This window comes from Anas acuta, chromosome 16, assembly GCF_963932015.1.
Source record: "Anas acuta chromosome 16, bAnaAcu1.1, whole genome shotgun sequence".
Taxonomy (NCBI): Eukaryota; Metazoa; Chordata; class Aves; order Anseriformes; family Anatidae; genus Anas; species Anas acuta.
The window spans coordinates 13914108-13938042 of NC_088994.1; the positions used below are offsets into that span (position 1 = coordinate 13914108).

At 43.4% G+C, this 23935-nt stretch overlaps 1 protein-coding gene across 1 annotated transcript in view; it reads left to right on the forward strand.

Moving 5' to 3' along the window:
• The first annotated feature begins 1414 nt into the window (after window positions 1-1414).
• COL9A3 (collagen type IX alpha 3 chain) overlaps window positions 1415-23935 on the forward strand; it is a 35949-nt gene continuing 13428 nt past the window's right edge. The window contains exons 1-19 of the mRNA XM_068700014.1: window positions 1415-1678; window positions 2876-2944; window positions 6529-6564; window positions 7053-7124; window positions 7909-7962; window positions 11816-11851; window positions 13139-13162; window positions 13692-13745; window positions 14408-14461; window positions 15553-15594; window positions 16973-17029; window positions 18507-18560; window positions 19016-19069; window positions 19612-19665; window positions 20426-20479; window positions 21549-21602; window positions 22430-22483; window positions 22786-22839; window positions 23499-23552. Of these exons, the coding sequence (XP_068556115.1) occupies window positions 1613-1678; window positions 2876-2944; window positions 6529-6564; window positions 7053-7124; window positions 7909-7962; window positions 11816-11851; window positions 13139-13162; window positions 13692-13745; window positions 14408-14461; window positions 15553-15594; window positions 16973-17029; window positions 18507-18560; window positions 19016-19069; window positions 19612-19665; window positions 20426-20479; window positions 21549-21602; window positions 22430-22483; window positions 22786-22839; window positions 23499-23552 (996 nt within the window). The 5' untranslated portion in view covers window positions 1415-1612. The remainder of the gene's footprint in view (window positions 1679-2875; window positions 2945-6528; window positions 6565-7052; window positions 7125-7908; window positions 7963-11815; window positions 11852-13138; window positions 13163-13691; window positions 13746-14407; window positions 14462-15552; window positions 15595-16972; window positions 17030-18506; window positions 18561-19015; window positions 19070-19611; window positions 19666-20425; window positions 20480-21548; window positions 21603-22429; window positions 22484-22785; window positions 22840-23498; window positions 23553-23935) is intronic.

Below are 23935 nucleotides of genomic sequence, written 5' to 3' on the forward strand. Positions count from 1 at the left end.
GGTCTGGTGGGCTGTGTTAATGTTAATCTGCTCCTTATTCCACCTGGAGGTGGTGAGCAGCCCTCCTCCACTACCATAAAACCTGGCTAGTGAGTGTTTGTGGGGAAAAGACACTTTTTCCCTTGCAGACTCAGCTCACAGCAGCTCTCCAAGCTACGAGCAAGGCCCAACAACCAAAGGTGCGGGAGCACACATCGATTTATGCTCATCACTTCCTGCTGGGTTGTCGCTTCAGTAACCCCTTTCGAAGCTGAAACCATCATCCTTCCCTCGTCTTGCTCAACAAAAGCATGTTGCCACTGAGTGGAGCTGGGGAAGGTGATTTGCTTTGCCTTCCCTCTTGCTCTGCATGAAGCAGTTCCCGCAACCACTGCTCTCCCTCAGTGGGGTTTGTGGTGTCTAATAAAGCATTTTGATTTACTTTGAAGCCACCTGAACACATACAGATGCACGTTCCCTTTCTGTCCCCAGCTGCCTGTTCCAGAAATTCTTGCAGAGCATAGGTAAATGTTTGAGCTCTCTGTCCCCCATCAGAGCTGGTGGAATATTGGCTGCTGGGGAGCTGGACAGGCACTCAGTGTTTGCTCATACAAGCCTCCTGGCACAAGGATGTCAAACTGAAGTCCGGTACTTCATTTTTAAAGCTTTGCTTTTCCTTTTCTGCTCTCTTGCTAGCCAAATGAGCTGTGTTATTTCAGTCCTGACGCGTATTTCCACTGTCTCCGTTTGCAAACTGCTTTGGATGAAGTTGTCTTTAACAGATGAAGTATGGAACTATTTGTAGGAGGTGTTTCTTTGTTCTGTTTCAAATCCGCTAGCTGGTAACTGTCACGCTTCCTTCCTTGCAAATATTTCAAAGGCAATTCTTTCTTAGTTTCTTGCAGCTCCCAAGAATTTCTCCTTTTTTCTTCCTGCTCATGTCTCTGTGATCATCTGTCCTCTGGTCAGGATTCATCACTTCCTCAAGAAATCACCTTGGCTTTCTTTGGATCTCCATGGAGAGAAAAAGAACTGAAAAACAACCAAACAAAAAAAAAAATCACACACACCAAAAAACCCCACAGATGTGAATACACTTCCAGTGCTAACAAAGCATCCTGCAAAGCAGTGAGTGCATTTAGCTGTAATTCATCTTGCACTTGTTACAGGTATATTAATTCCTCTGGTGAAATTGAGTAGCCTCAGGCGCTGGCTGACTCTCCATCTGTTACTTTTTAATCTGCCCAGCACTGAGGCGGTGATGGGCTTTGAGAAATGCCCCAGCTGAGACTTAAAGAACGTATTTATGTCTCTAGCTGGAGCAGCTGAATTTTTCTCCTGTGCGTGTCTGTAAGTCCAGCCCTTCCTTAGGCTCCCTCCCTGCTTGCTGGGGGTGCCCAGCAGGGCATGAATGAGAGCCTCTCTTCTGAGGGACTGCTGCTCCCCCTCCTGCTCCCACCTCCTTGCAAAACCTCCTCTTGCCTCGGAGCTCAGCCCCTCTTGCCCGAGCTCCTGAGCTCTGCCCCTCCAGCTGGAGCCGCAGGTTTATCTGGAGGCGAGGACTTTCATTTGTAAGCTGAGACCCAGGAGGAGAGAAACCGTTTGGCTGCCCAGGAGTAACAGCGTGGGCACGATGACTGCATTCCCCACTCTTGGGCTCCTCGTCCTTTGTCAGCTATTAGCCACCACCTCAGCTCAGGTAAGAATTTTCTTTTACGTTTTATGCTCAAGAAACGAGTCCGAGGGAAAGATAAATTGCAATGCGCGTATGTTATAACTGCAGGATGAAATGTGGCAGTAGGCAGATTATTAATCTATTGTTTTTTTTAAAATGTGCAAGTTGCTTGGCACTGTGTATGAAAACAGCTATTTTCATACCCACACAGGTAGGCTTTTAGTTTTTATCCTCGTGTACAGAATCTGCTGCTTAAGTTTAAAAAGTACTGTCCTCCTATTCAGGCGTGCTGTTACATGAGATAAAGCTTGGTGAAAGGGAGACCTGTTGGTGTAAGAGAAACAATTTTCTTTTACGATGAATAATGCGTTGTCAGCGAGACTAGGATGTCCTAATCTGGTCCTTCATGAGCCAGAGAATTTCTTATTCCTTCCCTGAATCAATTTTAAAACTTTATGAAATAGCATATTTAATTCTTATTCGCTTCATCCATGAAGCTGTATTAAGCTTCCCTGAATGATGTTAATGTTACTGCCTGGGGAAGTAGCTCCTCGGTGAGGTTTTTCGTTGTGCTAGTGAGGAATTTTTGCAGTCTGGCTTGGGAATTCAGAGCTGCTTCCACAATGGAACCTTTGTTCGCTAAAGCAACAGCAAGTTGCTCTCTGGAGCCCTCTCCATACAGAAGTCATTTGTTGGACCTTTATTTCCTTTCCCCCACATCAGACCTCCAAAATCCCAGATTTTCGAGTGACATCCTGCTCAGAGAGGAGGTTTTCCCTTTCTCGTTCCGTCTTGAGCAGTGTCTGGCTGGCTCCATTGCCCTATCAGCCCATCAGACTGGGTCTCAATGCATTTTTAATGCCACACACTTTGTACCTATTTTTCATGGACTTTGCCTTTCCTCCCCTGCCCAAAATAAAGTATTCCCATAGGCAGCGAGGACTGAAGCCTGAACAACCAAACTAATTTGCTTCCCAGCAAGCAGGTCTTATTCCCAACACGGTAAATGTGCTGGGAACCCTGAGGATGTGCTCAGTCAAAAGGGTTTTCCAGAGAGCCTTGTTTGGGTCCTGAGCTCCTCCAAGTCCACCCGGGATGCTGGGGGGACCCTGCGGGATGGGGTGGCTGTGGGACTCAGACATTGCTTTCTGATTTAGTCTGTATGTTTCTGCTGATGCAAAAACACTCTTCTCTTTCTCTTCACCCCCCCAATCCTTCCAGAGAGTAGGACCACAAGGCCCTCCTGGACCCCGAGGACCCCCTGGACCATCTGGCAAGGACGGCATAGATGTGAGTGCCATGCGGCAGAGGGCAGGCTCAGCTGAGGGCGGGTGAGTGAGGGGTGGAGCAGAGCAGAGCAAGCTGAACAGAGAAGGGCTTCTTGTTCATCCGATCCCCAGCCTCTGGGCCGTCCAGCACAGGTAGATGGACCTGGAGAACCAGCCCACCTGCGAGAGACCTTGTTCTGCAAAGGTCAGAACAGCGAACAGGGGTGCTGAGCGTCCTCACTGCCTTTGCAGGATCAATCCCCAGTTTTGAGAGAGTTAAGGACAATCCTAGTGTATGGACAGGGTGTCACAGCCCTGCCTGCAGAGCTGCGCATTTCTCTTTCTCTGTGGGGGAAGGAGGGAGAACAAAATATGGAAGGTTGTGTGCACAGGCACAACGTGCACCAATGTCACTGCACGTTCTGTAGTTCTGAGAGAGGTTTATATGATATTTCAGAGCAAATATATTTCTGGAGAGCCTGGAGAAACTCTTAATATGGACACTGCTCTTACTCGTATTGGTTTTACTTCAACAGCCTAAGTGGCTAATTTATGTTGACGTAGAAGAGGCCAGAATCTGACTCTCATGCTTCCGGACATGAATGGCCTTTAGTGGCCCAAACAGCACATGCAACCTTTATTTCAGTGGGCAATTCCTTAGATGTACACGTCCTGCATAGGTAGAAGACTGTCCCACAGGAGATACTGGAGGGAAAAAAAAAAAACTTGGCCTATTACTTTTAATTGATATGTCCATAGAAATTCTGCGCATCTGTTGGAGAAGAACTGTGTTGTGTTCTGTAGACGGCAATGGATAAGGGCATCAGACGAATCTTCAACATAAGAAATACAAAAGACCAGATTTCCATTTTATTATTCAATTTGAGCAGTGCTTGTCTCCAAAAGCTGCTTACGGACTACATCAGGGTTTGTTTTTTTTAAGTTCATCCGAAGTAAATTTCTTGCACTCAGGCCTTTAGGCAGCCTTGAAAAATTCTATTCATTCCATGCAGGTCATTTTCTTTTGGATAAGAAGGTAAAAAAGATATATTAGCTCCCTGGTAAACGATGAACAAGGAGGTTTTTTGTCCGCAGTGGTGAGCTTTCATGGTGGCTGTGTGAGCAAGGCTGGGCTGCAGGGAAAACCGCTGATTTGCAGCTATTCCCTCTGAAGTGTCCTTTCAACTGAAGGAGATATTTTTTCTGAAAATATCACTCTGGTTTTGTAGTCATTCAGATCTGGTACCTCAACAGCTTCTCTCCACTGTTTTTCATGATAAAAAACCTAAGGGGGATACCCTGGAGGAGGGCAAAAGCGTCACATTCCCATTAAATGCAGGGAGCCTATGGAGTTACTGCAGCAGGGCATCAGTGTGGCCAGCAGACTTCAGGGCAGGGTGGCTGGTTTGGTATACCAAGAGATAAAGAGGAATCGTGGGAGGGATGAAGCCCTTCAGACTTCAGGTTGTGACCAACTTTTAGGTAACAGCAACTGGAAAGAAACAAATCCCCGTGATTGTGTTGTTCAGCAGCTCTTTTCTACAGAATATTTACATCTTATTCTGGAACTGCATCGGTATCACTTCTGACTGCTTTTGGAAACAGGAACCCAGGGAAATGTTGGTAATGTGAATCTACACTTTTTTATCCACTGCTAAAGCTTCGGAAAGCTCCCTGTGGGAAAGGATCAAATAACACCTAATTATCGTGAAGAACCTACTCCTAATAAATCAAACTGCTGAGTAAAGTATTTAAGATTTGAAGTTTGGACTCCATGGGAGCTGTCTGCCATTTGAACAGACCCGAACTACATCCCTCCCACAGCTGTAGGTCAGTTCAGGTGCCCTGTTAGTGTGAGCTGTTCAGGGATAGTTCACAGTTAGACCTGTAAGGAATTACACAGGAGAAGAGATTCAAAGCTGTGGCTAGTGTTGAGCGCATTCAGGCAGCTTTCTTCATTGAGGGATACTGGTTTTCTGGCAGTACCTTCCAAAAAATTACACCATATAAAATCCAGCACTGAATGGAGAGGAACATGTGGAGCCCAAGCAGTAATGTCAATTCTACCATTCACTGCAAAGAATGAAACTGTTAGTGGTGAGCCTTTTTTTTTTTTTTTCCAATCAAATTTTCTGGATCCTATCTATGCAAATTTTCTAAATTCTGTAACCAACTCCAGCTGGATTGTCTTCACAGATGGCTTTGAATGAATGCTGTGTGGGAAGAGTCACTGAATGGTCTCTGAGAGTGATAAATGCTGCCGAGGTGCTCAGCAGTCCCTTACCATGGGCCTTGAGACATTAAGTGGTGCATAACACACAGCTGAATTATTCAGGAGCTCTCTGAACAAACCTTGGATGAACCCCATAAGAACAATTTCTAGAAGCTGCTGCTCTCGTTCCTGCCTTTCAGTAGGAGCTGCAACATGAAATCTTTTATAATTATAGCCTTTAACATGCCTCACAAGCAAAATCTCTCCCTCCCAAGAATAGAAACAGCTTGTTGTGATCAAAAGAATTAGCGACGAGTTCCTGTGAATTATTTCTGAGAATGTAATTCTCCAAATTGCTAATAAGCAATTGTCACTTTTGAAAACTCAAGCTTTATTTTTTTTCCAGTTTTCATCTCCTGGCTTGACTTTAACACAAACTTGCTAAGAAAGAGTAAACTTCCTTCCCAAGCACCCAGGGGAACGCTTCCTTTTGCTGATGGTCTTTGCCTCTAATTCCCAGTGATGTGGCATTAGGGGTATAAACACATTAGGCTTTTGATTCATTTGACTGAAGTTCTGGGGCTCCTGCCGAGTACTGCAGGGGTCCACAATGGCAGGATCAAGGTTTAAGATGATCCCAAACAGCATTTGCTAATGCTGTGACCTCGCTGTAAGGATTGCCATCACATCAGCGAGGAAAAATGCAAAGGGCTAGAAATGTAACGTGGTGAAGGAGGGGGCGAACCACCTTTGCTGCCATTTCTAGCTGCCATCACAAGCCATTCATTGCAAAAGAAGTGCTCCTTTCATTTCCTTGGCAAGGCACCTTCCCAACCCGCGATCTTGATAGTTATTTATGGAAACCCTGTGGGTAATGGACAGCAAAAGAGTTTCTTCATCAAGGCAGAGGACAACACTCCCTCTGTGCAGTGGCCCTCTGGTCTGAGCATTGATCAGTTACCTACGCCGTGTGTAAATCCTTGCCTGAGCAAATCAAGGCAGCCAGTCTTGTGGGGAGCCCACAGACTTCACAGTTGCCAACACAGTAAATGCAGAAACCTGCTATAAATTCCACGACTTTGCTTTCTGCCTTTTAACTTCTAATTATCAGCCCCCCAGTGGGGATGGTGTTATTTCTAGCCTGGCTCGGTTAGAAACTGGGGATGTGGGTCTCACTAATCTGCTACTGTAGATGTGGAAAAGGCAATCCAGGTTCATCCTGCTCTAGGAAGTGACAGGATCCAGAACATTGCCTTTATCCCCCTGAGTGTGGTAAAGCTTGGACTGGGCATGAAGGGAAGAAATTTTGTACAGTTGGGAGTACCACGGATGCAGGAAGTCATCAGAAAGGAGAGGATCATTGCTAACACTGACGTCTTTTCTCTTTTATTTAGGGCGAGCCGGGCCCTCCTGGTTTGCCAGGCCCACCGGTAAGTATTATCTGGTTGATATCATCTCATCCATCCTTTTAAAGAGTAGTACTGCACAAGAGCTAAGACTTAGTGGTTTGCTTTCCTCTTTAGCTACAGCAGAATTTCCATAACGGATAGGAGAAGAGGTACTCAGCACTGGTCCTGGGGACATTTTTGGCATCGTTTTGAATCTGCTTTAGCTCCTCGATCTGTTGAGTGATACTGAAAGGTGTGCCATGCGCCACAGCTCTTTGCCTTGGGCCTTGTATCCCATCTCTTTCTACCTCTCTACTAGGAACAGCTTACGGGCAACAGTCTGTGTAAATAATCAATAGGGTTGCAGAGACCTAAGCCAAAGCACTGAAATGCATTTAGGATTTGGATATGGATTCATAACAAGTTTCACTTCTCTGGAGAAATTTTTCTATGTTATTTGGTGTAAAATTAATCAATATATGCCACCTTTCCATTACTATGATATAAGAATTGCCTGTTTTCTGATTCAGGGGCCAAAGGGTGCACCAGGAAAGCCTGGAGCAGCTGGTGAAGCTGGATTGCCTGGCCTTCCTGGAGTAGATGTGAGTATTTTGTCATCTTCTCTTAGTGTAAATATTTCATATAGGCACAGATGTTGTCCTAAAGTGTCTCATCAACTTTCTCTGTGTCTACTGGGGAAGCAAAGTGGGTACTAGGTCTACATGTCTTATGTATCAGGAGAAATGTTAAGAGTTGAAAGCATCTCTTGATTTAAATAAGCAGTGTGAGAACAATTATGTGATATATAACTGCTAGGACAGCACTGTTACAATGAAATATTGCAGTTCTTCAGAGGTACACTGTGCAGGTCTGTAGAAACATGGGTTTTTGATGGTGTTTCTGGAGCAAAACCATTGAGCCTCGTTTTAGAAATCCAGTCTTGCTTATCGGTTTGAGGCTCGCTGGTCACTGCCCTGGGTTTTTCCCTAAGGATCTGGACAGGTGACTGCACACAGTGAAATTTTCACAGCTTACTAACTTACTGCCATGGTAACTGAGTATGGGTGAGATTTTTGTAAACTTTCTTTAGTACGCAGGCTGGGAGGAAGCATTTAGGCAGCTTCCACAGCTAAGCTGAAGGACAACAGCTCAGTAAACTCCAGTAACAAGAGCACTTGGTAGTGTTGATACACACTTAAAATGCGTAGGGAAAGGTACAGATAATTTGCTTCTAGTCCCCTCCCTTGTGCTTAATTACAGAGAGAAATAAAGTGGTTAGGCTTAGCTGAGAGCTTGGCATATGGATGATTTGTGATTGTGACAGGGATTTGCTACAGCTCTTATTACTGTGCTTCTCCACCTTGACATTTTCTTTCATTTCCACAGGGTTTAACGGGAACTGATGGCCCACCTGGCCCAAATGGGCCTCCGGGAGACCGTGTGAGTACCACAGTAGATCTCAAGTCCCTTTAAATTAAACATTGTCATTGCCTGTGTTGATGACTTCTAATTCCTTTGTGAATTGGTGACTTTTGGGTGTTGATGACAGTGGCTTGTTTATCTGTAAACCCTCGCAGAATGCTTGGACCCTTGAAATGAAGCCCCAGGTGGCTTTTCTCTAGGCAGGGCATGATAGCCATCTTTCTTTCATGTGGTTTTGAATGTGCTTGGATAGCCTCGGTGGAAATACTGATGCAGAACAGCTCTTGTGGTATTTTGAGCATCTAAAAATTTCCTTGAAGTAGTCGATAGACTTAATTAAAAGTTTACCAAAGTGAAGCTAGTCTGGCCTTTATTTTCAGTCTGAGTATGCAGCTCTGTTATGATTATAGTTACTGCTGCTGTGTATTAATATTTAAACTTCTACCTTTCATTAATTCTGGGGCTGTCAATATGGTTGACATTTTTAGTTGGCACAGACTTCCCTAGCCAGCATAGCAAGAAGAGGTTTTGCATGCTTCCTGCACATTACAGCTCTGCTGAGGGAACACCACAGAGAAAAACTGCCTGCCTGAGTTGCTAAAGATGTCCTTCAGATCATCTACAATGGGACATTACAAGGAGGACACTTAGGCCTCTGTTATGACACTGAGAACAAAACCTAAGTGAGCCATTCAGCACAGGTGTTAGCCAGCATGGCTATCTGGCTATCTGCCTGTCTCTCAGCTCAGGGAGATAAGGGTTGCATCCAGTGCTGGTCCACCATCCTCTTGAACTTGGGGCTGTAGTGATGGGCTGACAAAATCTCTCTCTTTTTTTTTTTTTTTTTTTTTTTTTTTTGCCCAGGGGAGTCACCCAAAGTTCAAAACTGTGAAATTGCCTCATTTAGTTGAAGAAATGAGTGGTAGAGCCACGTTTCTTTGATACACTGCTTCCTTTCCCATGTGCAAGGCTTGGCCACTGGGGAAGTCAAACCCAAACGTCTTGTTCACAGCTCTGAGCCTCCACCCATCAGCACTGCACTGAAAACCATCTCCTGCACTTCTCCTTAGGCCCACCTTTCTTCTCAGAGATCCAGGGCTGCCAGACCCCGATGCCTCAGACTGCCTGTGGCAAGAGTTCAGTGTCTTCTGGGAACTGATCTTTGATTTTTGAAACAGAATGATTTGAGATCACACGCAGAAAACTGAGGAGTTTTGTGCTCGTTTCATGTTCGGTGGTAATAATTGCCCGTGCCCACTTTAGCACACAAACTCCTAGTTTGCAGGGTAATGGAGCAGATAATTTCTGAGCACAAGAACTTCCTCTTCAACTCTTTAGTGAAAGCACACAAACGCTGCTTTAGCACACAGAGTTAATGTAGCTGTGTGCTCTGATTTGACATGCTTTCCCTTGTCCTGTAACTCAATCTGTCAGCGTGGGGCAAATTTGGGACTTGTCATTTACGGGAGCTTTTCAAGGTCAACGGTCCATCTGGAAAATTGTTTTAATTGGTCTAATAAAAGCCTGGAAAAAGAAAAGAAGCTCTAAAAGCTCTAGCACTCTAAAAGGGCAGCATCATTATCCTGAGTGACTTTCTTCTGCCGAAGTTTAAGAACATATTTAGGTCTTGCAGGAATTGCTGAAATAAGCAGGCGTCTACTGACTGTTGTGGGATTGAATTCACACTTAACGCTATGACTTCTTCTGATAAGTATTTCTGAATTGGAGACAGAAAGAGACAGAAGGTATTTGGCATATGGAAGTGGGCTCCTAGAAGACAGGTTTTAGTAATATATTATTGCTAAGCATTTTCCTTCCTCTGCATGCCACGCTTCAGTCCGTCAGTGATTCATGTCTGTCCAGGGACAAAGTATTGTGCAGCTGGCATAACAAAATGGCTTTAATCTTAAATATTCCTGTCGTTCACAGCATGCATTAGCTTTTCTCATGGTGCTGTTTACAGACTGAGCAGATCAGGCCTATTTGTTTTTTTTGGTGTTTTGTTTTGTTTTCAATTAAAAAATGCTTAATTTTCAGCCAGGAATGAGCTGGGTTTTAACCTCGCTGCTAGATCCTGATGGCTTTCATTGGAAAGTTTTCAAAAGCCATTTTGAAGTTTGATGCTTTACACTAAGAACAATGAGGCAAACATCAACAAATCAGTGGTTTTCAAAGCAACTGACAGTGCTGGTGCTCTAAAATCACATAATTGCTCATATTTATTTATGAACTCATAATGCCATATTAATCAAGTACTTCCTGTGCTCAATAGTTGTATATTCATAAAACATATTAAAGTGGAAAATTATGGTAAGACTGTTTTCTAATCAAAAGAGAAAGAACATTGTTATCAGGAGAATGAGTTGAGTCAGACTGTTATTAAAATAGAGGTGTAAATTAGAGTTTCTCATTGAAATTTAATGGAGTCACAGCAGCTTGCTTGGGGACGCAGTGATCTGCTATTGTAGCAAAACTTTTCACTGCTGAATGTTCCACCGTACAACCTAAAGTATATCAAAATTAAGGAGAGCAAAGTGCCAACACTTGGTGCTTTGGGTACACTGCCAACCTTTTGGCACGTGGGCCAAAGCAAAAGGGAGAAATGCAACTCTTTTGGGGTGGGGAGTGCAGGATTAGGGTGTAAACCAGTAGGTGCTGGGAATTCTGTGTTTTTACAGGAAGAGATCTCAGCTTGTCCCGTAGGCATCGGCGGTTATAAAGACTTCAGCCTAAAGATAAAAGTGACTGAAAGAAAAACCAGAGTAACTCGCAGCAAGAAAAATGAATGAGCTGACATTCTGAACAGAGTTGATTTTTATTGGATTATCGTTCTTTCCCCACGAGACTATTCTTAATGAGGCAGTTGGGTCCTCGGTATCTTTCTCGTTAGATTTAACAAGGGAAAACGTTTCTAATCTCATTTGGTGTGCACAACACTAGGAAAGGGCTGGAGTCATCACTGGAATCGGCAACTTTCCAGCTCTGCCCATCTGCCTTGCTCTTGTGGCCCTAGGGACAGATAGAATTTATTTCCAGCTCAGGAAATCATTCTCAGGATGTTTTGGTAGAGCATTTTGAGAACTTTTGGGAAACAAGTTTGGTCTTTCCAGCTGGTAAGAGGCTGAGAAAGGCTTTGTGGTACAACAAAGGGATTAAGGAGTTCTGGCTGGCTTATTGTCTTTAGTTAAGCAGGAATTTAGCAATTTCAGGACTTACTTAATTCTAGTCTGAGACTTATGAACACCAAACTGTAGTCAAGCTAAAGAGAGAAAATACAAATGGGAAAAGGAGATCTGAGATTTGCCAAGGAAACTAGTGAAGAGGCAGAAGTTGCCAAGACTGAAGGGAAATGTATGAATTAATAAAATTCGCTAGAACAAATCCAAATCTTGCAAAAACCAGATAATTCAGTCACTGTATCTACATCATGAAAGTACTGTGAATGGGAATATTTCCAATTAATTAAATTCATTTTATGAATGTTTAGATATTCATGGAGGCTCATTTGAGGCCTGCTGCAACTTGCAGAGGTGTCTATTTAGTCTTCTAGGAGCAGCTCGTGTTGTAAGCCCTATCCTATCTTGTCCCACAAACAGCGAAGCAAGTTGTTGGGGCCAGTTTGGAGCATCCACCCCTACTATCTTACAATGTTCTTCCATCAAGTAATTAATTGGGAATGACAGAATCATTATCCATAAGTTTCTGTCCTTATATTATTTAATGCAGCTGAGCATCTCCAGTTGTGTACTGTTTGTGTAAGACACTGCTGGAGCTTCCAAGCAGAGCAGACACTGATGTCTAATCAAATGGAAGCTTCAGTTTTATTTCTGATTGACCTGCTAATTTGCAGTCTGTTGTTTTGTTCCTGTAGGGTGCATTAGGACCTTCCGGGCCGCCTGGACAAGCTGTAAGTAACTCCTGGAACTGCATTTGTAGAGGTGGTGTGTGGGACCATGCCTGAACCTGCACCGAGAGAAGATGGGAAGCCTATCCCAAACAAAGAGATCAAAGCCTGAATGAGTGAAAATACTGTTTAAGTATTTAAATATGTATGCTTGAGCTGCTCTGGTAACACAGTGTCTGCTCTTAGTCTCTGAGATGCTATAAAGCAACCTAGCTTGAGATAAAGACTCACATATCAAACCTCCCTTCTATTAGCTGATGTCTTTTGTGCTGTGTAAGAAAAAGGAATAGACTGTTTTGTATATTAAGCTATTTGGCTTCAGAGACATTACTAGCCATTCCGTGCTCATTTTGAAATGCATGTTGCTTTGTTAAACATCTCATTAGCTATTGGCAAGTCACAGTTAGTCTTTGATGTCTGTATTGATGGAATAATAGAAAACCATGTTAGGTTCGTAATGACCAGAACGGATGTCTCTGTAAAGAAAGCCCCTCTTAAATCTTTTCCATCAAATTGAACGATGGCTGAATATCCACATTCAACATCAAGCCTAGGGATTTCTGAATACAACTGCTCTGATAAATCTTTTTTTAGTGTTGCATCTAAAAAGATCTTCAATTAATGCTAAACAAGCTGACAGTCTTCTCCAACAATTATTAACACCCCTGTTTCTTCATGAAGCTCAGCTCAGTCGCAGAGCTTGCTGTGCTGATTTAAATACTCACATTCCTCTGCTGCCATGAGCAGATGTCACCACATCTTGATTCTTGCTAGTCTAAATGTGCTCTCCAGGCAGAGGAACAGGGCATTAGGGAGAGCCTCACAAGTCCTTCACCAGCGTGGTGCCGTGGCACGTCCAGGCATCTATTGTGTTAGAAGCCTGGCCACGGCTGACTCGGCAGCCCGCTTCCTTGTCACCACGCGTGGATCTTGCATTGCACGACTTCTGGGGGTGTCAGCTGAGATGAGGTCTCAGGAAACAAAAAAATGCATGAAAACAGGAAAAGCAGATAAATGTCTGTGTCCCACTATCATGCCACCATATGTGGCTTTCTTTATAGATGTCTCATAGGTAACGAGGATGTAAAGGGAATACAAATTAGGAGAGGTAACAAAAGGATACATTAAGACTTTAGCTATGCTCTGATTGCAAATTATATTAATTGGGGGGCAAGAGAGTGCTATGAAATCTGAAGGAAAAAAAATAAGAAGCATTTTCTGAGATGCTGCTCTTCTTCCTGTATGTTCAGTTTCTAAGTGATCTTTTACTGTTTCAAATTTCCTTTCCAGGGTAAAGGACTACCAGGACCTCCAGTAAGTAATGAGTCTATTTTAAAAAAAAAAAGATATTTAAATTACTATACTAGCTTTATTGGATACTCTGATTTTTTTATTTTTATTTTTAATCTGAATGTTACAAACCCATCCCAGGTCTTGGGTCCCTTTCTTCTGCTGGGCAGCAGGATATGAAGTCATGCACGTTGGCAGCCTTGTGGGCTTGTTATATGTACTTTAACCCCAAGGCAGCTGGCCACTGATGTTAATTCAAGGCAGAGCAGCCTTGTTATTGCTGGAAGTGGCCTTTTCTGGAGCAGCTTTTGTTCTGCTGGGGTGTCTCAGAGCTGCCCTGAGTCAGTGGGGATAGATGCTGGCAACGTATGACAATGACAATAGCATGTCCCATGGAAAGGTGGAGCAAAAAGAAAGATGTGCATTGGCAAACCAGTTGTCTGGGTGCGGGCTTCTCTGGGGGATTAGAAAAATGGATACAGCCAAACTGTTTGCTGGGCTTTGGCAGCTGTGAGGTCGCCAATGGTGTAAGGCTTTTTTCTCTGTTCAACAGGGGCCTCCAGGACCCAGTGGGCTTCCAGGTGGAAATGGATTTCGGGGTCCTCCTGTGAGTTTCTCTCATCATTTCATCCCCATTCACTGAACATACCGCAAATAAAGAGGAATAAGGTTCATTTCAGGTTACTTCCACTGATCTGGAAGCATGAAGCACAAGGCATTGCGAGCTCTGCATATGCCCACGGGCGATGCTATTCCTTGTACGAGCTTGTGCGGTGTCACTCCAGTCAACCAGTGCCGTGCCAAAGACACGCAGCTGCTTGCAGCCCTGTCTTCTTTTATCAATGATGAATAACAGCAAAAGAGCAGCCAATGTCATGAGAACAGAGGTCAGTCACCACTGCTGTGTGCTTTCAGCATCCTCAGTAAGAAGCTGTTGAGCAGAGTGGGTCTGGTCTGAGGGAGCCCATTCTGCAGAAGCTTACCATCATTTTTGTATGCTCACAGCTCCACTGGAGAGGTACAGAGACAGTAGAAGCTGGGATGTAGGTACACAATATGCTCTTCCATCCTCTTCCCTATACTTCCATTTGCTATTCTCTTCATAGCTGCAGAAGCCTCCTGCAGACAAAAGGGTGCAATTTAGTCCAATTAGAAATATTCTATGATATCTTGCCTCACATTCACAAATATGCAGTGGTATTTGGTAGCTATCCTTCCTCTTCTTTCACATTTTTATCTAAATAAATTCTTTCTCTTTTTCTTTTTTAGGGTCCTTATGGTCTTCCAGGATTCCCAGGGCCTCCCGGACCACCCGGACCTCCTGTAAGTTGAGACTTATAAATAAATATGAGAAACTTCCCAGGGGAATCAAAAATTTTCACCTTGCTGCCAGCACGTGTGTTTTCTTTGCTGAAATTGCCACAAGCACTCCCTCTCTGGGCTAAGTTTCAGCAGTCTCTAAACACTGAGCCTCAAGGAGAGTACTGATACTTCACTGGCTGCACTTCGGTGTGTGGATTATCTCCTTTTTATTATTTGTTCTGTAAGGGGTGGAGGAATCCAGTGATGTCCAGGCTTTATGGCATAGGGAGATCACAGGATAGCATTTTCGTTCTCTCAAGTAAAATTTATATGGTTGCTTGGATCATTATGGGATTTATCTTTACCTCCTTTCAAAATATCAGGTCCTGGGACCACATCTAATGTAGTGACCTATTCCACACTCTCAAAAGGTTGTACATCTGCCAGTTTAGTAGTATCTAAGACTAGATAGCTTGTAAATTGCTATCCTAGAGTGGTATTGTGTAGTCCCACTGTGCTGATGATGCTGGGCTCTGGACAGACATTCAGCCATCTGGGCAGCACTTGCAACCTAGTTTCCCATGTCCTTCAGAGGGTAAACAGGGAAATATTTATTGCTGGCATGTCCCTTAGAGGTAACTTGTGTGCCTGAGACATCCCTGACTGGGAGCCCCTGCTACAGGCACAGACTCCACCAGGAGCCCGTATCATAGGTGTGTTCTTGCAGTGCCTTACTAAGGGGTCTGGAAAACAGCAAATTTCTGTTTTGGATTTCCAGGAGTTTCTTTGGAGGGCCAAATAGGATCAGGAGGGTTTGCCCCCAGACCCAAAGGAGGGCCAGGCACAGCTGCTTTCCTCAAATTGTTGGCATGAGGCTCAAGGATCTTTCCCAAGCTCATCTGTGCATTTCCAGGGGATAGTTCATGTCTGACCATTTTGAGGACCAGTGCAGCTCGTAACAGTTCTGGGACTGCATTTTACACCACGTGGTTAGGTACCTGCCTTGTGCTGATTCAGCTGATCTAGGTTTGCAAACTGCATTTTCTAGAGATAACATTTCTTCCTTGTGGTTGTCTAGATATATTTAAAAGACCACGTTTTATGAATTTCAGGGCCTTCCAGGCATCTTTCCTGATGGCGGTGGGGACATCCAGGTAGGTTTTTCTTTATGTAGCATGAGAATATTTTTTGTTATAATCCCTGATGTGGCTTTTCATTGACATACTTGGGGTGAAGGTCAGAGCACTTAATGTGCACCATTCAGCCCTGCAGACAAGGGTCTAAACTGCCATATCGCAGGAAGTGTCGCGTGAGTAGGTGTTTGCAAGACTGAAATGTCCTTTCAAGAAGGTAGACATGCTAGTGCTGAATTTTTGCTTGATCTTTGCTTTCCGGTTTGCTTCCTAAAGCGCAGGTTTTGCGTACATTCTGCATCTACAAAACAACTTTAGCAGTTGGCAAGTGACAACAGCTTTTCACGCATCTGTTTCCAATCCTGCTTTGCAAGAGAAAAGGTCATGCGTGTGGCACTGTTTATTTCCACGGATGGTGGCACTGGGTTCCTGTGGGCATATGCTTTGTTTAGACTTCCTTCCTTATGAGAATGTCTTGATTCCTTTCTTCCAAGGGAGAGAAGGGAGCGTTAAGTCCATGAACGATGGAAGTGACATTTCCAGATTTCGCAGCTGTTGTTGTGACAGCATCTTTGGTTTTCTAATTGGCGTGCCCCAAAAAAACTCAGAGTTGGTTTAGGCTACCTTATGGCAAGTCACATGAAAGTTAATAGAAAAGGATACCACTTCTGCAATTTTAATTTATGTTACCCTGTGGAATATACTAGAAAATTAAATTCTTGCTACAGACGTGTAGCCTGAAGTTTTATTAAAAGAAAAAAATAAACAAATGAAAGAAAAGCTGCAGAAGAAAATCTTGTTCCCTATTTATTCCGTTTTTAGAGTATGGCATTTGGAACCCCCATTAAATTTCCTTGCATGCTCTGATTTGTTTCTAGTTAAATTAGAGTTCCCACCAGGGGCTCAACCAGCCCTAGACATCATAGTATATTGGAATTTGTGTTAATTTTCTATAGGTCCCTTCTGATAAGCTTGCCCTTGTTTTGGTTAGGTGAGTGACCTCATGGAAATCAATAGGGGTCAATGTGTGCACAGAATTAAATATGTTCCTGATGATTTGCAAGGTACCCATCCAGCTTTACTGGGGAATTCTTGGCCTGTGGACAACTGTCAGCCTTCAGAATTTCTCACAGTCCATGCAAGCGTGCTCAAAGTGAAGCTGACCAAGCATAAATCATGATTTTGTGGGTTACGAGGGGCCTGAGGACCTGTTTAGGATGCCCTTACCATAGGGAAATGCCAGTGAATGTTATGCTATGAATGAATTAGTGGATTTAGAGCCAAAACCCACCAATGTTTGTTTCCAGACATGGCCTTCTCCTTCTCCTTAATAACAAAACCAGCTTCCATGGATGCACTGTGTGTATTTGACAAACCAGATTGCTTCTGCTTCTTGCAGTGCCCAGCTCTGTGCCCACCGGGTCCTCCAGGTCCTCCAGGAATGCCAGGGTTCAAGGTAAGAAAAATGCCATCTGCAGATACAAGGGTCTACCTCCCAAAATAAATGGGATAAAATTATATTATATTACCAAATATCCCCTGGGATAAAATTATTTTACATGCTGTACATGTCTCCTGTAGACTCCACACGTCTCCAAACCAGCCACGCATTTGCTTGGTTTTATGGTGTCAAAGAAGAAAACCCCTAAAGTAGCCAAGTGTGAAACTTGATCCTGTCCTCTTTTCATGCTGTTCCCTCACTCATAACAATAGCTGCTCTGCCACCAAAATAAATCCTGTGAAGTGCCAAGGCCCAACAAGTTTGTGAGTGCTCTCCCTTCAGCGAGAGGCTTTATATCCTCAAAGTACCTGCATGTGCTTACAGGATGAGTTGTTTTGTGGCTCTATCCACTGCAGGTCCACAAGCCTTTGTTAGATGTGGGTTATGACTACCGATTTGGACTATTGACATTCATTCCTAAAAATTAAATTTACTGTAGCAAGATATAACTTATATGATTAAGTAAAACTTAGTTGTCATTTTATACCTAGTGTAGCACCAGTCAGCTTTCTGTTGTTATATTCTGGTACATAAATTCTAGCCGTCAGGAAACCTCACTCAGCACTTAAACCTCTCCTTCTCTTACCCCGTGCCATGATTCCTATGAATTCTGTACAGCAGATACACTCCAGCTGAAGTAGTAGTTACTAGGGTTTTTTATCGGGTTTTAGCAGAAGTTGGAACACCTGGGACTTAATCTCAATTCCCCGTGAACTGAGCTTTTGAATGTCTGTTTGGCCTCTTCGTTGAGTCATTGATTTCATTAGAAGCACACAACGTTTAGAGTATAACTATTCAAAATTCATAGCTTATGAAATGGAAAAAAACCTGTGAAACTCTCCAATTATGATGCAAATGATGCACAGGACCTCCTGCACAGTGAGGAATAACATCTACTGTGGCTGAAATTAGTCTGGGTCTCTCCCAACAACAATAGGAAGGGAGCCAAGAAGCAAATTGAATCTGGGCTTATATAAAAGATTTCAGTGGGACGTGGATTTCATTGCAAGCCTGATGATGCCAACATTAAAGATGACTTTAACAAAAAGAGAGGCTAAAGATGCAGAACACGATTTTCAGAAATGTTGCAGCCCCATTTTCAAAAGTGATAGAAACTGGGTTCTGGAGGCTGACCTGTAATAGAGAATTGCATCCAGAGACCTGACCCTATTCTCAATGCATTGCACTCTTGAAAACCAAATCTGGGTATTTTCTGAAACAAGATAAATTCTGACACACTTATATTTAAAGGGATGAACAGGAATGGTGCGTGGCTAGAATTGACCTTGATTCACATATATACAGCACGTATATAGATTATTTTCCTAGTCCTTTTTGTTATGTGGGTTTAGGTCTTGCAGTTATCTAACAAAATCTAAATTTTGAGACAAGACTGTACTGGCATGTGGATAATCTGAGCTCTTATTTCTAGGGACACACTGGTCACAAAGGAGAACCTGGTGAAATAGGAAAAGAAGGAGAGAAGGTAAACTTCAATCTAAGGGGTGGGGGAACTTTTCTCTTTAAAAGCACCATACTAAATGGTTTCTTCAGAAGACACGGAGATGTAAGGCAATTGGCTGAACTGGGAAGGGAAGCTGTGACTAAAATGTACTTGCTTCCATTGCTCTGCATGTATGTCTGTGTGCTAACACTTCAAGAACATTCCCATTAATAATAATGTTAAGATCAGTTCAACAAGATAACTCCTATTGTTTCATATGCAGTGAAAAAAACCCTACATTAATCACTCAGGTAAATTCCTGACTGATCCAGTGTTCTTGCACGTAGAAGAAATTGCATATCATGTAGAAGAAAAAAACTGAAGCAGAAATCTGGGTGGGAGGGAGCTCAAGAAGGAATAAAATGAGAAGGAACCTGGCTTCAGGTTGGCAGCCTGATGCTGTTTCTCTTCTTGTCTAATTAATTTTTCTCTCACAGGGCAACCCTGGCCCTCCAGGTCCTCCAGGCATTCCTGGCAGTGTTGGCCTGCAGGTAACACCTATTTTAAGACTGGTTCCCATGACCTTTTTGCTATGAAATTGAATGCTGCCATCGATAATTTTGCATTGCACAAACACCTCTTGCCTCTCCATTAAAACAGATGTGAAATTTATTGCTGATGAAAGCATAAAATTATAGTAGATTCACTGAGTTTTAATTCATGTCTTGCTTTTGCCACGTCACCTCAGACAAAACATCTGAACAACAGCCACTGTCTTGGTACTCTGGTAGAGCCCTGGACACTTTTGGTTGGGTCTGAGGCTGAGCTCTGGGATGGCTTGACAGCCTGGCAAGTGGGCTGGAGAGAGCAGGCATGCTGAAAGCATGTCCACGTGGAGTATCTCCAGTGTCACTTGCTCCAAGATCATCAGTGAAGGGGGAAAGGTCTCGTCTGTGCATCAGAAAGCTGAGCTTTCTGCTACACCTCCATGTGTCGTAAGGTTTTGTGTGATGATGAGTAGCTGTATCATTCTGTTCCACCATTTTGTGTTATAACAGTGATTATGTTTTAACTGATTTGTTTTCTTAATTAGGGCCCAAGAGGACTAAGAGGCCTCCCGGGCCCAATGGGTCCAGCTGGTGACAGGGTAAGGAAAACTTTCTTCTTATTTCTCTCCCTCCACCACCAATTTGTCCTGTCCAGATGACAGGTGTCCATTTGTCCTGAATGAAGAGCATTGGGGAACTTGTAGAGATGCAAAGTTCAGTCTCTTTCCTGCACACCCACTAAACAGAACAACCATCCAAAGGCAGGATGAGTCTACACACCTGAGGAATTGACAGGGTCAAGCCCACTGTTGATTTAAACATTCAGATAAGGACAATGTTCTGTCCTTGCAGGACTGACAGTGATAAAGAATCCTGCAAAAAATTGAGAAATATATCATGAATGTTTCACTTTTTGTTTTGTCTCTTTACAACCAAAAGCCAAAGAACTGATGTACAAAGATTTTCAGGATATGGAAAGCCTCATCAGTGAGAACAGGGTCAATCTCTGTCTCATTATGGTTCTGGACGTTTGCCAGGTTCCCTTGACCATTGGCCTAGAGACTGAATGGTTTTGAGTTTGATGAAGTCGTGCATTTATTTAGGAACAAGTGTGTTAGCAAGATATCAAGCCTGTGAATGATATCAGTGTATTGCAGACATAATGGTGGGGAGATCCAGAGTAAAAACCTGCTTGTTCAGAGGGGGATCTTTTTGCAGGACTGTATTACAAACTATCAAGAAATATGGGCCATCTTTCCAGGGTTTTGTGTGTTGTCTTAGACTGTGGTATAAGGTAGGGATACTGTTACTTTACCCTCTGCCAACACCAGCCTTACAGTGATGTATTATTCTTTGCAGGGTGACATTGGATTCAGAGGGCCACCTGGAATCCCAGGACCTCCAGGGAAATCTGTATGTATCTGCTTTACAGCCCCACCTTCCACAACCAAAGCCTAAAGTTAATCCTGTCTGCACTAAACCCTTTGCTGCCAATGAACAGGAAGGATATATACCAGTTCCATCAGATTATTGCTGTCACATTTTTCCCCCCAGTTAAAGCAGTGGTATTTCACCTGACTCAGATTTCATGATGTCTTTCCACTTCTCCCCATGCTGATTCTGCTAGAATAAGTTTACCATATTTCCATTGCTCTGTTCTTCCTGAACATCAACAGCTGAAGGAGAGTAGTGAGGAAGAATCAGTAAGAATTACCCTGAGTTTACCCCCTTTGAGCCTGGTCCATGCCCAAGTGCCCACAGCTCACAAGAACTTTTGCCACAGCCAGAATTAGTCAGTTGTGTATTAAAGATGCAGTCCTCATCCTTCTGCAAAGCTCTGGGAGGAAGCACAAGAGAACACAACCGGGTTAGACCCCGGTACCCTCCTTTGAGTGCCCAAATACTGGCTGCAGCTCCAGAATTATGGCCTAAGAACATTTCCCACTGGCCTGCCACCTAGTTTTTCTTCAGCACGGATAATGTGACATCCACTTCACACCAGTCACCTTCACCTATTTATAGCAGCCAACGCTGCAATCTGTATTGACCCAAAGGCAGTACCACCCCCTGAGGACCGTTCCCTAGTCTTGGCAATTATGGAGGAAATTCATCTGAACTGAAAGAAAATGAGGAGCTTACTGTCCATTGAACATTTAATTACAACAGGCAGAATCTAGACAGCAAACGTGAAAGTTTTTCTTCTGTCCTGTTTTTGGTAAAAGAAAATGCTTCAGTAAATGAAGGGGAAGATGGTCTCTGCCCTGAGGGATTGCTTGCAAGGCCGTTGCTGCAATTCATCCGAGTGTCAGGAATTACAGAGTGAAACTGAGAAAGTGTAGCCGAGCTCCTAGGGGAATGTGTTCAATCACTCTTCTGCTTATGCCAGCAAACAGCACAAAAAACTTCATCATGTACACTCTTGAAACATTTGTCTTTGTCGCTGCGATGAAGATGCTTGATGGCTTTTCCCCTTTTGTCCTAGGGAGACCAAGGAAACAAAGGACCTCAAGGATTCAGAGGACCCAAAGGTGACACTGTAAGTGCAGTAAAACATCCGTCTGCTGCAGTGTTGGATGTGGCATTTAAAGCAGTATGTCTGGCACTTCCTTATGACTTGTCCCCCTTATTTTGTTGGGTTTTTTTTAGCACTTTGCAGTGTCTGTTCTTAAAGCACGATAAAATTTGAAAACTTATTATTGGCTAAGAAGCTGGTGCAGGGAGATGATGTTGGCAGGGGCTAACTGGAGTCGTAGCTAAGAGATTGTTTTGTGCTCAGTGTTTTGTGTTTTCTGATGTTTTATCTAATTCTGTCTGTGAACAGGGACTAGTTTTTCTTATGTATCCTTCTAAAGTACTGGGGGCACTTTGAATATGAAAAATTAAATAGTGGTAATAATATTCCTACATATATTATAGTTGTAAAATTAATTGTTATTTTTCTTCAAAAAAGAAGATGCTTTAATTTATTCTTTTAGTTGGCTGATATTTAATCATAGATATTTCCTCTCAAACACAGCCTGGGTAGAAGAGATGAAAGTATTCCTCACAGAAATGAGATATTTAAGTCTTACTAAAGATGTCTAAGCAGTAAGATGCCTAAGTGCTTCTTACAGCCCTGAGCACAGAGATCAGATCTTACATCCCCATCACTAGAAACAATCAAGAATTTTCCCAGGTGCCGCAGCCCCACCAGGGCTCAGTTTTCTGGTGCGTGCTGAAGGAATCACTGTACTTATATGAACAGGACAGGGGACTGTGCAAAGTGAATGAAATGTCCCTGAGGAGTTTGAATATTATTTTCGTCTACTGATTGTTCGTAAGGGTTGTGTCCTGGATAACACAAGCTTTATTGTTGATTTTTAGGGTAGACCTGGACCAAAAGGAAACCCAGGGGCACGTGGACTCATAGGAGAACCTGTAAGTCAGTTAAGCAGGATGTAAATCTCCCTCTCTTGCTTGCAGATGACAAGATAAAACATGATAGGAAAAATCTTGCATCATAAAGTCTTTGTTATCAAGGTTCTGCTCCATGGGTCTGTGTAACCTTCAGAATAATCCTGACTGGAATGAGCTCTAGTTGCACTGCTCTTAATGAAAAATTTCCCCATTTCCCAGTACAATTGGAGGTGGGCCCAGTGCCAAAAGCTTCTTTTTCGTGAACGTGTTTTGCAAACCAGTATCTGCCTTGTAACCTTAACCTGCGTCGTGTATGGTTGCAGGGCATACCTGGCAAGGATGGACGGGATGGAGCTCCTGGACTCGATGGTGAGAAGGTTTGTAAAATCCTACTTACACACTGTGCAGGAAAGGTTTCTGTTAATGTCCCATGTGAGTTGCAAAGCTTCTGATGCTTGTCAAGAAAAAGCACTGCTGGAAAGCTTTTGCTTCTAGAGAGTTTTCCAAAAGTGTAACTAGTGAAGAAGAGTGAAGTTGCTTATACTAATTAATCCCAAGGAAATTCCCTAAAGAAAGAAGATGCACATATGGGCCACGAACATATGATCTAAACTCAGTTTTGCCCCTATACTTCATGGTTCCCATTGGCTGACTTTGGGCCTTCAGAGATGCCTTTCAGAGCTGTCTGCAGAGGCATCTGTTTATTTTAATTGCCTGTAGACAAAGTGCTGTCAGGTACTAGTTGCCTGGTTTTTGAACAGCGATCCCACAGGAATGTGCACCATGTGCTGCAGAGGAATGAAAGTTCTGGGATTATTGAGGCTGGGAGCTGCGAGGGGACTTGGGAAACACCTGGGAGCTCTGAGCACCCAACAGCCTTTGTGTCCAGTGGGTGTCCACCTCCTGTAGACACAACAGGTCCTGCACATACAGGGAGGGAGAAGATTACAAATGTCTCTATAGGAATCTGTCCCCTGCCTGTGTCAGACCACTTTCCAGTAGCAGAGGGTCCCTCCTAACCTCTCGATATCCACAGGGTGATGCAGCTCGCATGGGTGCTCCTGGAGAGAAGGGGCCAAACGGACTTCCTGTGAGTATGGCACCTCAATGGTCATCTTTTCAAAGGGCCCCTTTTAAACCAAGAGGAAATGTGCATTCCCCACCATACGGATGGGGAGCAGTGTACAAGACAGGATGGAAAAATCTGAAGTAGCATCAAATAGTAATGTAGTAATACCCTGGCTTCTGGCCACTCTGGGCCAATTTAAAATCTAAGTCTGAATGGGATTTTCTCTTTCCTGTCCCAGTGATGTGCATCCCTTATGCAGGGAGATAAAATCTGGGGCACAAGTGACCATGATTCAAGAGTATGCTGAGCTCTGCCCCGACTTTCTAGTGCTTATTGGCAAAATATTTAATGTCTCTTATCTTTCAACTATTTAAACATAGGTAAAGTATTCCTTTCTTCCTGTC